Source organism: Mus musculus, chromosome 18 (genome assembly GCF_000001635.26).
Source record: "Mus musculus strain C57BL/6J chromosome 18, GRCm38.p6 C57BL/6J".
In the NCBI taxonomy this organism is placed as follows: Eukaryota; Metazoa; Chordata; class Mammalia; order Rodentia; family Muridae; genus Mus; species Mus musculus.
Window position 1 is genome coordinate 20,698,423 of NC_000084.6, and position 13,760 is coordinate 20,712,182.

The 13,760-nt window shown below is 43.0% G+C and overlaps 1 protein-coding gene across 2 annotated transcripts in view; it reads right to left on the reverse strand.

Annotated features, from left to right (window-relative positions):
- Window positions 1-13,760, reverse strand: part of B4galt6 (UDP-Gal:betaGlcNAc beta 1,4-galactosyltransferase, polypeptide 6) — a 61,806-nt gene that overhangs the window by 13,824 nt on the left and 34,222 nt on the right. For both annotated transcript variants that reach the window (NM_019737.2, XM_030250546.1), the window contains exons 4-5: window positions 7,983-8,107; window positions 2,317-2,433 (exon numbers count right to left, since the gene is read on the reverse strand). In NM_019737.2, the coding sequence (NP_062711.1) occupies window positions 2,317-2,433; window positions 7,983-8,107 (242 nt within the window). The remainder of the gene's footprint in view (window positions 1-2,316; window positions 2,434-7,982; window positions 8,108-13,760) is intronic.

The following is a 13,760-nucleotide window of genomic DNA, read 5'->3' on the forward strand; positions in this document are numbered from 1 at the left end:
GGGCAAGGCTCTGGGTTTAATCCCAGCACTGAAGGGAGGAAAACAAACACTGTCAAAATGAAAGCGCAGAGCACAGTGTACAGATAAACACTTGCCACGCATGAGCCACCTACAGTGAGCAGACACAAAGAATTCTTCAACCCAACCAAAGAGACACTTCAATTAAAATATCATAAAGAGACTAAACAGAGACTACCAAATCAAATGAACAGCAAAGACATTTTTTTAAAAAAATGACCAACACCATTAATCAGTAAAAGAAATGAAAGATTCAATGAGACTCTACAGACCCATCAACCGGTAAGGTAAGGTGCAATGTGATTGGAAAGGCCAGGATGACAGTAGGGCTTGATGGTCAACTTGACACAACCTGGCGTCACCTGAGAGTCTCAACTGTCCCTGGGGATCATGATTAAGTTAATGGATGTGAGTGGAACCAGCTCACTGTGGGTGGTCCTGTTTCCTGCCAGTCTGGAACTGTGTGAGTGAAGAGAAACTAAGCCAAGCCAGCAAGCCGGTGAGCATGCTAGTCCTTGCTTCTCTGCTCTTCACTGAGGACATGACGACTATTCTAAGTCCCTGCCGTAATAGAACCTGGGATCGTGAGTCCTCTTCCCTCAGCTGCCTTTTGTCAAGGTATTTTATCACAGCAACAGAAATGAAAGAGTAGGTGTGCATTAGGACAAAATACTGTGCCTACAGCTGAGGTCAGAGTAGGAGAGAGAGCTCTCTCTTCAAGGGTTATTACAGTATGTTAGGTTTCTGACACAGCACTTTACACTTTAAAGGATACAATAAAGTAAGTACATTATTTCATTACACTTATTATCATGGCCTTTAAACAAAGGCACAGGCCACAAGAACAAGGCAAGGCCACTTCAATTCTGTATAGACTGTGCCAGCTTGCATAGTACCCATTCAGGGCAAATGGAATGAAGTTTGTTTTGCTTGAACAATATTTATTTACTAATTGTACTCTCTTCCTGTTTATCTCTTGTTCTGAAAGAACTCTAGGCTCCCATCTGGAAGGAATCCTGGCCTTTACAGATTGCTTCTCTTTTTGATTTATGCTGACCTGTCTGTCAGGCCCTGGATGAGCATTTACTTACCGAGCTGGCCCCTACTGTGAAATGGATAGTGTTCTAGCACCGGAATCAGCTCAAGGGTGGCTAACAAGCTATGTAAGTCTACAAGAGAAGCAGCCAAGGCTCTGCTCCCAAGAAACATGAAAGTAGCAAACTATAAAATCAGACTAGAAGATGTCCGTTACATACCAGTCCTCTTTTTAAGGATTACTCCCTGGCTCTCTTCCAGAACCCTTAATTACCTAATAATGTCAAGGCAATATTAACTTTCAAGGCTAGTCAGCAGTCCTTCCAGACAAAGAAAATCTCCATCAAGAGTATCAATACTTAGATTGAAAAAAACAATATGAAATCTTTATCCTTTGCTTTCTGCATTGAAATTCATAGGTCAGAAATAAAATCACAGAGGGTGTGTCTGAGGTCATTCATATAATGAGTGCATCCATAATTCAGAATAAGATAGGGCACTGATGGCATTCCAACTTCACCATCATGAGTTCCACACAGCTGCACAGGACTAAATACTCCCAAGTGGCTGATGTTAATAAGAAGCAATACCCCCAAGTAAACTGCCTTTAGTAGAGGTTAAAAACAAAACAAGCTCACATATGTAAGGAGAGCAGAAGTGGATCAACATTACAAACCCAGCACTTAATTCTGCCGAGTAAGAATCAGCCACAGGTACTTACAAACCAGCCTGCCAATCTAATACGTAGGTGTGATGGGTTCAATAGGAAGGGACCCCATAGATTCATGTGTTTGAATACTATTATTAGGAGGTATGGCCGTACTGGAGCAAGTGTGTCCCTGTGGGAGTGGGCTTTGAGTTCTATGCTCAAGCTAAGCGCAGTGTGGCACAATCTCTGCTGCTTTCGGATCGACACGGAAAACTCAGCTCCTTTTCCAGCGCCATGTCTGCCTGCATGCCTCCATGCTTCTCAACAATAGATTAGCTCTGAAACTGTAAGCCAGCCCAAGTTGAATACTTTATAAGAGTTGCTGTAGCCATGGGGGTCACCTCACAGCAATAAGAACACAAACTAAGGCAAAGGTATAAAGGCATAAATATACCAATACTACATACCAAAGTCAAGCAAAATCATTGCTCAATTCGTTTGACCAAATTGCAATTATTACCAAACAAAAAGCAAATTCAATTCCAAATATGATTTCATTTGATCCTACAGCTGAAATTCTAGACTATTTACTGCCATTTTGAAACTGTCCTCACCTGTTCGATGACATAAAAGGCAAATTCCAGCCGCTGTTTCTGGAGCATCGGAATCAGGTGCAGGAAAAAAATCGGAAGATGTTCATGGCGGTTACGGAAGGGGATGAGAACTGCCACCTTCAAAACAGAACAGAACAGAACTCCTGCAGCACGGGTGAGGCAGCGTTGCAACAAAGCTCACATGAGCTGAGCCTTGAAAACTAGCCTTTACGTCATTAACCTTGTTATAGCCTCACCAGAGGTACACAGGCTCAGCCCGTGCCTGAATACCCATTAAGGTCTCATGAAACTAGGAAGGACAGATGAGCTCCGAACACCACTTAAACATCACTTACGAAGCTACCTTCCCCAGCCCATCCCCACCCCTCGTCATCCCTAGACCCACCATCCCATCCTTAACTTCTAGGATCCAAACGTTGCCAGACCTCTGGTTCTGACCTTCACAAACCTCAAGTGTCTTCTCATTTACTTCCTGAATTTGAGTTCAATTGACCATATTGTTAACTTGCTAATATAATTTGAAACCAACACAGAGAATTAGCTATACATGAATTCAAAAAAAAAAAAATCACTGAATTTTCAAACAATTTAACAAATAAAAAGGCTACTAAAATGTCTGTATCACTCCATATTCTGGACTTTAAAAGAACCATAAACTTGGGGGTTTTTTGAAATTTTTAATCTAGACCAATATACATTGATTGAGAATGGAAGTTCTGGAACTCATTTTACTTGTGAAATCAGAACATGACATTAGAAATTGCCAACAACAACAACAAAAACCATCAATGGAGCTAGGGGTGTAATCAAAAGTGAAATACATGCTTAGCATGTGTGGGTCCTGGATTCAATCCTCAACACCAAGAAAAAGAAACATGTATATTATTCATATTGTCAGAACTGCAAAAGGGACAAACTGAGCTATCAAGGGTTTACTTTAGAAGAGAAGATCAAGCTTGAAGTTTCTGAGGCTAGAAAGACCACTTGTCTCCCTTTACTGATGTGACAGCTAGGACAGAGACAATGCTAAGAGACTGGCATTCCCATTGGTGATTTTCCATTTGGTAATTCATGGGTACTACCATGATTCGCTCCCCCTAAGGACGGTGCTCCCATCTGACTTGCCCCAGAAGAGCTCTTAGGTACCCAGAAGAGCTCTTGGGATCTGCATGATGCTACAGAAGTATCTAAGACTCCTACCCTGCTCCTTCCCCACTTGCTGCTCACTGAAGGTGCTAAGCAGGAACTTGCTGTGGGCTTCTGATGGTTGGCACAGCGGAGGATTTCCTAACTCAATCAGCAGCCAACCAGCTCCAACCAGCTCCAACCAGCTCAAAGGGCCTGGGGTGAGTCATGAGGATGGGAAGACAGTTAGCGAGTGTTACATCCATGCCCAGGGTCTAGCAGTGGAACTGTAGAAAACTCTGCCCCTCTTGGCTTTGCCTCTGGCTACAAGTTGCCTACTTATGGCATAATACAAACAAGCTCCAAAGCAGTAAAGACAAGTTACAGGTACCGAGCAGGGGAGGCACTCATCAGGGAAGAGTGCCTGACAAATGAGCAGCCGAAAGTTCCCCTGACCCTTCGCCGAGTCACAGCACACACTCTATGCTCACTATACACACAAAAATAAATAAAAACTTCCAAAACCAAGGTCTAGGGGTTGTAGAGATAGCTTGGTAGTGAAGAATGCTTCCTGCTCATTCAGAGGACCTGAGTTCCATTCCCAATATCTAGTTTATCCACAGCCACCTGTAACTCCAGCTCCAAGGGATCTGACTTCCTTTTCTGGCCTCCAAGGGCATCTGGACATACAAACACACAGACAGGTAGATACATACATACAGATGAAAAGAAATCTTAAAAACAAACAAACAAAACAGATTATAGATATTTAAGCAAAGAAGCCATGAATTAAATACAATTAGGGTGAGAAGTTGACCATGCAAAGATGGCAAATACCAAGTCACAGCCCTTAATGCCATGAGACCCTCAGAAGTGTCTAAAGCACCAAGAGCTAGGTTTTGGCATGGTTTGTTTGCTGCTGTTTGTTTGGTTTTTGTTTTAGTTTTGGTTTGGTTTGGTTTTTCTTTAGACTTTATTTTTATGTTGTGTATGTGAGTACATTGTCGCTGTCCTCAGACACAGCAGAAGAGGCATCGGATTCCATTAAAAACGGCTGTAGACGTTGCTAGGAATTGAACTCAGGACCTCTGGAAGAGCAATCAGTGCTCTTAACTGCTGAGCCATCTCCCCAGCCTCCTGCTGTTTGTTTTATTTGTTTGTTTGTTTGTTTTGTCTTAGTAAGAAACTGAGAAAGCGTTCTGGCAAAGAAAATTGATAAACATGACATTTTAATAGCAAATGCATGTCCAAATTATAATGAGATATTATCACATGTAGAGATAATCTCTTGTGTGTTGAATAAAAAGCATTCACCTGTCAATAAAAAAGTGATTAACCAATGAGTTTAAGACAGGGAATTATGAGGTGGGACATCCAGCAAAGAGAGAGAAGGATGCTGGGACAGAGACAGGTGGAGATTGGCCCCAGAACACTGGTGGATTCAGCACCAAGAATCTGAGGAGCAGGTACCCAGCCCCATGGCAGGCCTTAGAATAGAATAACTGGACGATTAACTTATGAACTAGCCGGGGAACAGCCAAAGCTTATGGCCTAGGTATCTATGAATATATGTGAGTCTCAGAGTCCTTATATCAGGAGCAGGGCCAGAAGGAAAAACATGAGCATACAGAAAAACACACAACTACAATCCACATCTTAAGTGACAGGCCTAAAGCTCTCGTGTGTGTGTGTGTGTGTGTGTGTGTGTGTGTGTATAATAAAGCTAAATAATATCTTTAAAATTCACTTGGCATTCCCTCTGTATCTATAAAACAATATTCTTAATAGTTTGCAATTTACTGCCCAAAAAGAAGAAAAACACAATGTCTCACGGGGTCAGTAGCACTTCTTCCACATGTGTGGACTTGCCGGACGGAGCCCCTCTCTTCTTGATGTACCATAGAGGACTTTTGGTTACTACATTCGGGAACAATGCTTTGTCTTCCCAAATCCTTTCTCATAACCCGCCTTATTCAAGAATATTTATGCCACTCAGTTACTTCCCACTTCGGAACCGGCTGTGTACCTTTTTGCCCTTGCTCACTGCCTCTTAAGTACACTGTGAAAATGTCTACCACACAGACTCTGCTCAGCAAGCAAGCTCTGTTACAGGTGGCTGTGTGCCACTGAAACTGCGTATTAGGAATGGAACTCAGTCCTCTGCATGAGCAGCAGCCATTCTTAAATCACTGAGCCACCGCTCCAGCCCCTATAATTTGGTTTTTAAAATGTATTTATTTTTGTGTGTATATACCCCCCTCTCACACTCTGAATCACACACCTCCTACATGCCCAGCATGGCAGAGCTATGGACTAGGCTGGTTTAGAGCCCAGCTAGCTGTTGCCACTGAATTAGAAGGAAGCAAGCGTGAGCTACTGAGCTCTCATTCTCCTGGGGTGCTGTAGCTTGCCCTTCATCTTCTTCCTCATTTCTAGTGCCTATAGGAACAAATTTCAGATTGATAAAGAAGGGAGGAGGCAGTTCTTATCTGTCCCCTCTACTAAAGTCATTATGTCTGATGACTGCTCAAGAATGGCATGTGTCCCTTAACATCTCTGGTTTTTCGAGACAGGGTCTCTCTGTATAGCCCTGGCTGTCCTGGAACTCACTCTGTAGACCAGGCTGGCCTCAAACTCAGAAATCCGCCTGCCTCTGCCTCCCAAGTGCTGGGATTAAAGGCGTGCACCACCACGCCTGGCTTTAACATCTCTTAACATCCTGAGCTGACACAGGTGGTTGAGACCCATTCCTGAGAGACCTTGGGTGACATGAGGAAGTTCGAGCCTCTAATCAAGACATCATCAAGCCAGAGACTGCAAATGTCAGAGCAATTACTCAAGACCTCACGTGAACCCTGCATGGAAAGCCAACATTGCAGGTAACCACTGAAAAGCACCAATCTGCCCCCCTGTAATTCCCCTGTGGAAGAGAGCCTGCCCCAAAAGATGCCAGACCTATGGAGAACCTTCCTTCCTCTCAAACCTGTGGTATCAGGAATACTCAGAGTTCTAGAATCTCTAATACTGCAAGACTGCAGTACAAACTGACTTGGAACTTAGAAAACAGAGAGGGAACCTCAAAGAACATGTGTTCAGTAACTGCTTTCTTCTTTCCTTCAGCTGTGTAGGATTAAAATGGGGCATTATTCAAATCATACAAGCAAGCAAAGGTGGGGGTTGGGGAGGGATTGAACTTGGCAAGCATAGCTCTCCTCTAAAGGATCTTCAGATTTCCTCCTGCAGTTTGACTTAGTCCAGCTTAAAACTAAAAACTACATACATTTCATTGTGATGGCTATTCTTGGTTGTCAACTTGACTACATCTGGAATTTTCTAAAACCCAAGTGGCTGGGTACTTGCGGGAAAGATTTTTCTTTCCTTAATTAAATCATTTTAACTGGGAATATCTACTTTTAATCTGGAGCTTTTGAGGTAGGAAGATCCACCTTTAATCTGAGCCTCATCATTTGCTGGCAGTCTATAAAAAGGACAAGGAATAAGGACGCTTGCTCTCTTTGCCTGCTTGCTCTCACTCTCACCAGAAAGTCCATTCCTTTGCTGGCATCAGAGCCTTACATCTTTGAGATTCTGGCATAGACTGAAGACCAGCTGAGACATCCAGCCTTGTGGACTGAACAACTACTAGATTCTTGGACTTTCCACTGGTATATAGCGATGGTTGGACTAGCTGGACCACAGCCCTAACGCCATTCTAATACATGAGAAGTTGAACAGCATATAAATCTCCTCAGTATTATATATATATAAATATAGGTATACATATACACACACACATATGTTAGAAGGACTACTTCCAGGTTGAAGTCACATCATACCCCTTGAGGACATAACACCTGATTTAATGACTCCTGAATTTCATTGCAAGTGTATAATGCCATGCTGGACTCAAACATAGCACCATTACACAAATGTTCATTCAGGATCAGTTTCATAGTATTGAGAACAACGTCCAGCCTGTTTTCTTTGTTGTTGTTGGTGGTGGTGGTGGTTGGTTGGTTGTTCTAGTGCACAAAAGGCTGACATACTCCCTTACAGTTTTTCAAACAAAACATTAAATAGAATTCTGACATGTGAAGCACCTGTGCTCAGCCTTAAGACAAGCAAAGAGCTCAAAGCATTTTCAAGCTCGACAGTGGCCTCTGAGAAGCCTCTGGTGGCCCAGTGCTGGACCCAACTGAAAACAAGGACATTAGAATTCCTCCTGTGAGCTCTCAGTTCCAGAAACTGGTGGGATATGCCTTCAGGTGTCGACAGTCATTGGAGACACCTGCAGGAGACAGATGGCTCCAAAAAGAAATCCAGTCTCTGTCTTCTTTCTTTACCAAAAGCCCCATGGCCCTGAGCACACACGCGCACGCGCACTCTGAGCATGCACAGGTACATTTACAGCCTTCAAAATAACAGCACCAGCTACAGTGCAATAAATGCATGCATTTTGATGCTTTCACTTTGAACCAAGCACCTTCTTGTCCCCAAATGTTTAGTCACCGCCACATAGCCTGTGAGGAAAACTGCCTCACCTTCCATCTGGGCTTGCAGTCTTTGGGCCTCCAGTGGCCTCCTGGCCCAATCTCTGAGTCCTTGGAGAAGAGCTGATGGACTTCATCAAAACTGATCTCACTCACATTGACACTGAGGAATCCCCCTGCAGTCAAAACACATAAAGAATTGTTTTACCTTTTTTCTCTTTTCTTATTTATTTATTTATTTATTTGCCTCAAACTTCATGAAGGATCAGCATCAGTCACAGAGTGATGGACAGTATGGGCTACTCCTGTTGTCACCACATAGTTAAGGAATAGCACCTGCTTTCACTTTTAGATGGTAACTTTTATGATCACCACACTACATTTAGTACACTGGCTTAAGAAAATGAAAATTGTTAGCTTTGCTTTTTAAAAAGGAAATATATTTGGAAACTCTAAACAGCACACTCTTACAATTTAACAAATAATCAAGTATTTTAAAGTGTGTGTGTGTGTGTGTGTGTGTGTGTAGTATATAGAGGGCAGCCATTAGTTAACTTCTTCTAATCTCAGTACTCAGGTATCTTCCACCTTTTGAGTCTGGGTCTCTCATTGGCCTAGAACTTTGCCAAATAAACTAGATGACCAGCCAGCTTACAGGAATTCACCTGTCTCTGCCCCTCATCTCTCCATCACAGGACTACAATCGTACACCAACACATCTGGGTTTTTATGTGTCTTCTGCTGACTTGAATTCAAGTCCTTGTGTTTAAGAGGCAAAAACTCTCCAGATCATCAGTTTCCCTAGCCCAGGAACATGAACCCTAGAACCTACTGGGGGACATTGTTTTTTCTCTGACTCTGGATCCTCTTCTGTAAAAAGGTGCCATCCAAAGAGGTTGGATCCATTCGATTCAAAAGCCCGCAGTATCAGCAGGCTCCACAGCCACAGATATAATGGAGCTCAGATCAAAAACATTTGGAAGAAAAAAAGAATGTCATGTAGATTTTTTTCTTCCCTAAACAAACAACATACATGGTACCTTTATTTATTAGACAGTATATATAGCCAATCTGGAAATAACTGAAAGTGTACATGAGGTTACATGCAAATATGACAACATTTTATCTAAGAGACAGAGGTCCATGGACTTGGGGACTCTGAGATCCTGAAGTCAATTCCTCACTCCCTGAGAGAGGACTGTCACCTATAGAAGGATGGGGGACATACTTAGAAATATTGGCTGCTATCACTCTTGATTACAGGCCTTCCATTCCACCCTCCAGCCCCCAGAAGAAAACACAGGTCCCACACAAGGTACTGAGGCAAGAGAGAAAGATGAAAAAATTAAGAACACATAGAAGAGAGAGAAGCCTCTCATCCGAGCTACTTTGCATTTCTTACTGGCTGAGAGCCAAGACTCTGCAACCCAACTGATCACATTACAATAGCTGCAAAGGCAGTGCTCAGTTCCCCAAGGGCTCTGAAAACAGTAGATGAAGCTTCCTTGGGGCCAGAATGTTTGTGGTCTTGAGTTAGACCACCCAAATAAACACTGCACCTCAGAAGACCACCTTATAGATACTTTTTATAAAACAACAAACAAAAACAAAATGATTCCTTAAGATAAATAACTAGGCAAACCAGCTCATCTATTTTTTAAAACTCTACTTAACTTGTACACCATTCAACCCTTATTGTAAATTACAGCTTCTGAATAACGAAATGTGCAAAGCAACATGATCATGGATCCAGTCACCTAAACACACTTCCGGGGACTCTAGCTCTTGAAAGGGCCTCAAACACCCCTGTCTTTGGTATGTGATATTTCTTGTATGACTCTGTCTAAATATCTTTGCCTCACTCTGGCTGGTCCTGAGACTCTTTTCTACCGTGTAGTGAAGGATCCAGCTCACCTAAGAAGTTTCTGTGGCACCTCCTTGTTCTAAGTCCTCAGTTACTGACTTGTCTGTATGTGATGATAAAGATGGAGTCTAAGTAGTAGCCCAAGCTAGCCTTGAATGAGTTGGTTGGTTGGGTTGTACAGGGTTGGTGACTGAACCTAAGACATTACACATGTTAGGCAAGTGTTCTATCCTTGAATTCTATCTCTTTGTGCGATACCCCATTTGTTTTTTATTCTAATTAAAAAACAAAGTCTTTCAAAGTTGACCAAGCTGAGTTTTTAGTTGCCATCTTTCTGTCTTGGTCTCCCAGAAAGCTGGGATTCAGACCCAAATCTCCAGGTGCAGTTCTGGCCTTGAACTCTCAAATCTCCTGCTTCAACTTCCTGTACAGGCTTACAGGCATGCACCATCATAACCGACCCCTGATACATCTGTCTTTTATAAAATTGCATGTGAGTGTACACGCCTCACAGATTCCCCTGCTGTGGTTACCTTAAGAAGGTACTGGGAACCAAACTTGGGTTCAAAGGAAGAGTGATAATATTACTGCTAACCTATCTTTTAGCCCCCTACCACCAACAGTTGTTAGGAAAGAATTCGTATATACAAGCCGGCATATTTATTCCGAGTGCCTGCCATGCATCAGGCCCCTGATTATACAAAACTGAAAAGCTAAGGATTTCCAAGATGTTCTTGGTCTAACAAGCACCAACTCTGCAACAGAACACTCCCAACTCTAGCTCTGCAACGAGAATGAATCACTCTTAATCTAGTCGAATCCTGAACCAAGAGCTCGCTAACATCCCTCACTAATGTCCCTCAAAGACATGCTGTCCTCCTGACCTCAGTGAAAGCCAGGAACATAGAATCACATGTCATCTTCTAGCGGTTTACTAACCTGACACCTGCTAAAGTCCAAAATAGGTTAAAAAAAAAAAAAAACCAGTCTAATGCCCTCCAGTCAAGTCTTTCTTTTAACTTCCTCATCTCATAAGGTTAAACCAACTGGCCGTGTTGTTACTGAGTCTTCAGAGAATCTTGCAGCTACAGCTGCACATGGGAATCACTTGGTCCCTCCTCTCCAGGTGTCCCCTCCCCTTCCTCCTCTAGTCTGTATGCTCAAGTCTAGACATGGTCTCCCCTCACGTCCCACCTCATCTGATGAAGCAGGCCTGGCAGAGGCTGCACACAGTGCTCATGCACTCCCACACACACGGATGCACGCACGCTACAGAGCCATATTTGTAGATGTAAATGCCTATGCTTGCCAGAGTGAACCAAGAGGAAAATCTATCTTCTAACGCCTGCCTGTTCTACTGACAAATTTATAAACAAATACCCACCCTCCTTTCAAGAGACAAGATATGCAAAGTAGCTGATCTTAAAAAGGTCAGATTTATGTATGTAAAACAGAATGGGGCCTACAAACTTAAGAGAGGAAGGCAAGTCAAATGTAAGAGAAACCCTCAACATCAGGCATAAACTCAAGAGAATTGGTCACAAAGCACAAAGAGAATGTAGCACTCATCAAATAAAAATCACAAAAATAGTGGCTGGAAAGATGGCTCAGCAGTTAAGGGCAAGCACTGACTGCTCTTACAGAGGTCCGGAGTTCAATTCCCAGCAACCACATGGTGGCTACAATCATCTGTAATGGGATCTGATGCCCTTTTCTGGTATATCTGAAGACAATCACAGTGTACTCATATACATTTAATTAATTAATTAATTGATTGATTAATTAATTAATTAATAAGTCACACAAATATATCAGATGCATTTTAAAGTAAGCACCTTACTAAAATGCTAGCTGGTGATCAGGCTACATCATAAGCAGCTTATCTAAGTAATAGAACTTTATGTTCTTGCACTGTTAAACAACAGTTTACCTTTTCTCCAGCTTTCTCAGCTCAGCAGCCGTAATAATTATCGTAAGGTTTCCCAGCATCCTTGGCAGTTTCATTTCCATCTCCAATGCATATATATGTTCCACTAAATCAGGAGTCAGGCCTATGGGTGGCTGCTGGCTGAAAGACGCCTGCCACCCAAGGCACCGTGTCTTCAGCTTCCCTGTGATTGCTTTCCTCAATTGCAACCCACCCCGTCTGTTATCGGCTTCCCTGTGTAGCCATTGCTCTTTGCTCTGTAAACCTAACACCTTGCTCTGAAGGGCAGAGATGACCCAGTGACAGGAAGTCTGCCAGCAGCAGCACCTTCATTCCAGGTGTGGGTCTTCTGGTCCCTAAGGAAAGCCACTTCCAAGTCCCTACAAGTCCCAGTGCTTTACAAAAGCATTTTACAGTCATCTTCAAAGGAGCCAGGTGTATACGAGACTCTGCTGGTTACCTAGAGGGCAAAGGGGAAGGGTAGAACCTGAGCCAAGGCAAGCCAAGTGTCAATCTTACAGCCACACCCACAGGACTGCTGTTGTGAATGAGAATAGTGCACCACTGTTGACCCAAGACTCCAGCCTCCTGAATGTGCACACGAGAAGCAATGCCTCCTGGCTTGAAGCTGGACCTGGTGGTCTGGGGTCTGTTGGGTTCTCAGTTGCCAAAGACAGGTAATGGCAAGGTGGATTATAACACACCTCTAGACGAGTGATGGCAAGGTGGATTATAACATATATCTAGGCAGGATTCGAGGCTTTGGTTTTTTATTCTATTAAATGCAGGCCTCAGAATTGCACGCATTCAATCCGTGTGAATTACTTGAGCTTATATTCCCCTTACAAGTCAAGTATAAGACTTCTAATCTGTAGGCAGAGGGCTCTTTACCTATAAATCAACAGTTTGAAATGATTTCATCACTCACACAGAGGCTGGGGGTGGAGATCGGGGGCTCTATCAGTCTTAAGTAGAAAAAGTCGAATTCCTGATTCTTTGCTTGACCGTGTTGCCCCCAGGGATTTAAATATACACTGTCCAGACCTCTGGTGACAGTGTGAAAGACTCCCGGGAATACTGCTCTCATGAGAAGGATGTTGGCTCTCCCACCCTCCAGCTGCTCAGTCTAGCTCTGTGGTGAATATGACTCACCCTGGCATCATTCACCTACTGTCCTCTCTGAAGCTAACACCAGCTCTCCTTCAATTTCCATAACTTCAAAATGTTTTCTTACTCAGCGATTTTTTTTGAAATGACCAAACCAGAGCTTTCTAAGCATAAAACAGTGGTTTTCAGTTATAAATCCCAACACTAAGTGCAGTGCCTTCAGCACAGATAAATCGGTAGGTGATGTGTAGATAGGTGGGTAGAAAGATAGATGGATAGATAGGTGGGTGGATGGATGGATGGGTGGATGGCTAGGGGTACATGGATGGATAAGATAAATGTGTGGATAAGTGAGTGTGTAGGTGGATGGATATACGCATGCACGGATGTGTGTCTGCATGAATGGATGTGCATATGTATGGTGGCAGTACAGCTATTGCCCTCCATTTCCTTTCTTACCTGCATTTTAAATTCTGATTCCACCAGGTGCTAACACGTCTTTGAAAACACTTGTACCAAAGATATCCCATGTGTAAATGAACAATCTAACACATCAGATAACGTCCCAGACCCTTGTCTCTTAATTTAAACAGTACACAGTTCTTAGCACTCACCCTGCCCCCAACACACACCCACTTGTGGTTTTCCTTGATTTGTTCTGAACAAGTTACAAACAATAAAAGACTGAGTCTCCAATCAATTTCATTGCTTCTGTTCCCAACTCTGCCTTATAATCCACCCTGTGAACCCTGGGAATTCTTAGCGGAATCACATCTTTTATCAGATGCTGCCAAATTGCCTTTCCCATCCCCAACAATAATAACATCTGACAGTCCCCTTACAAGACATAACCTGCCACCACCATTTACCTCTCTCCTTGCTTCTGAGACACTCACTCGTCTTTTCCTTTTTGCTTTGACACAGTACAATG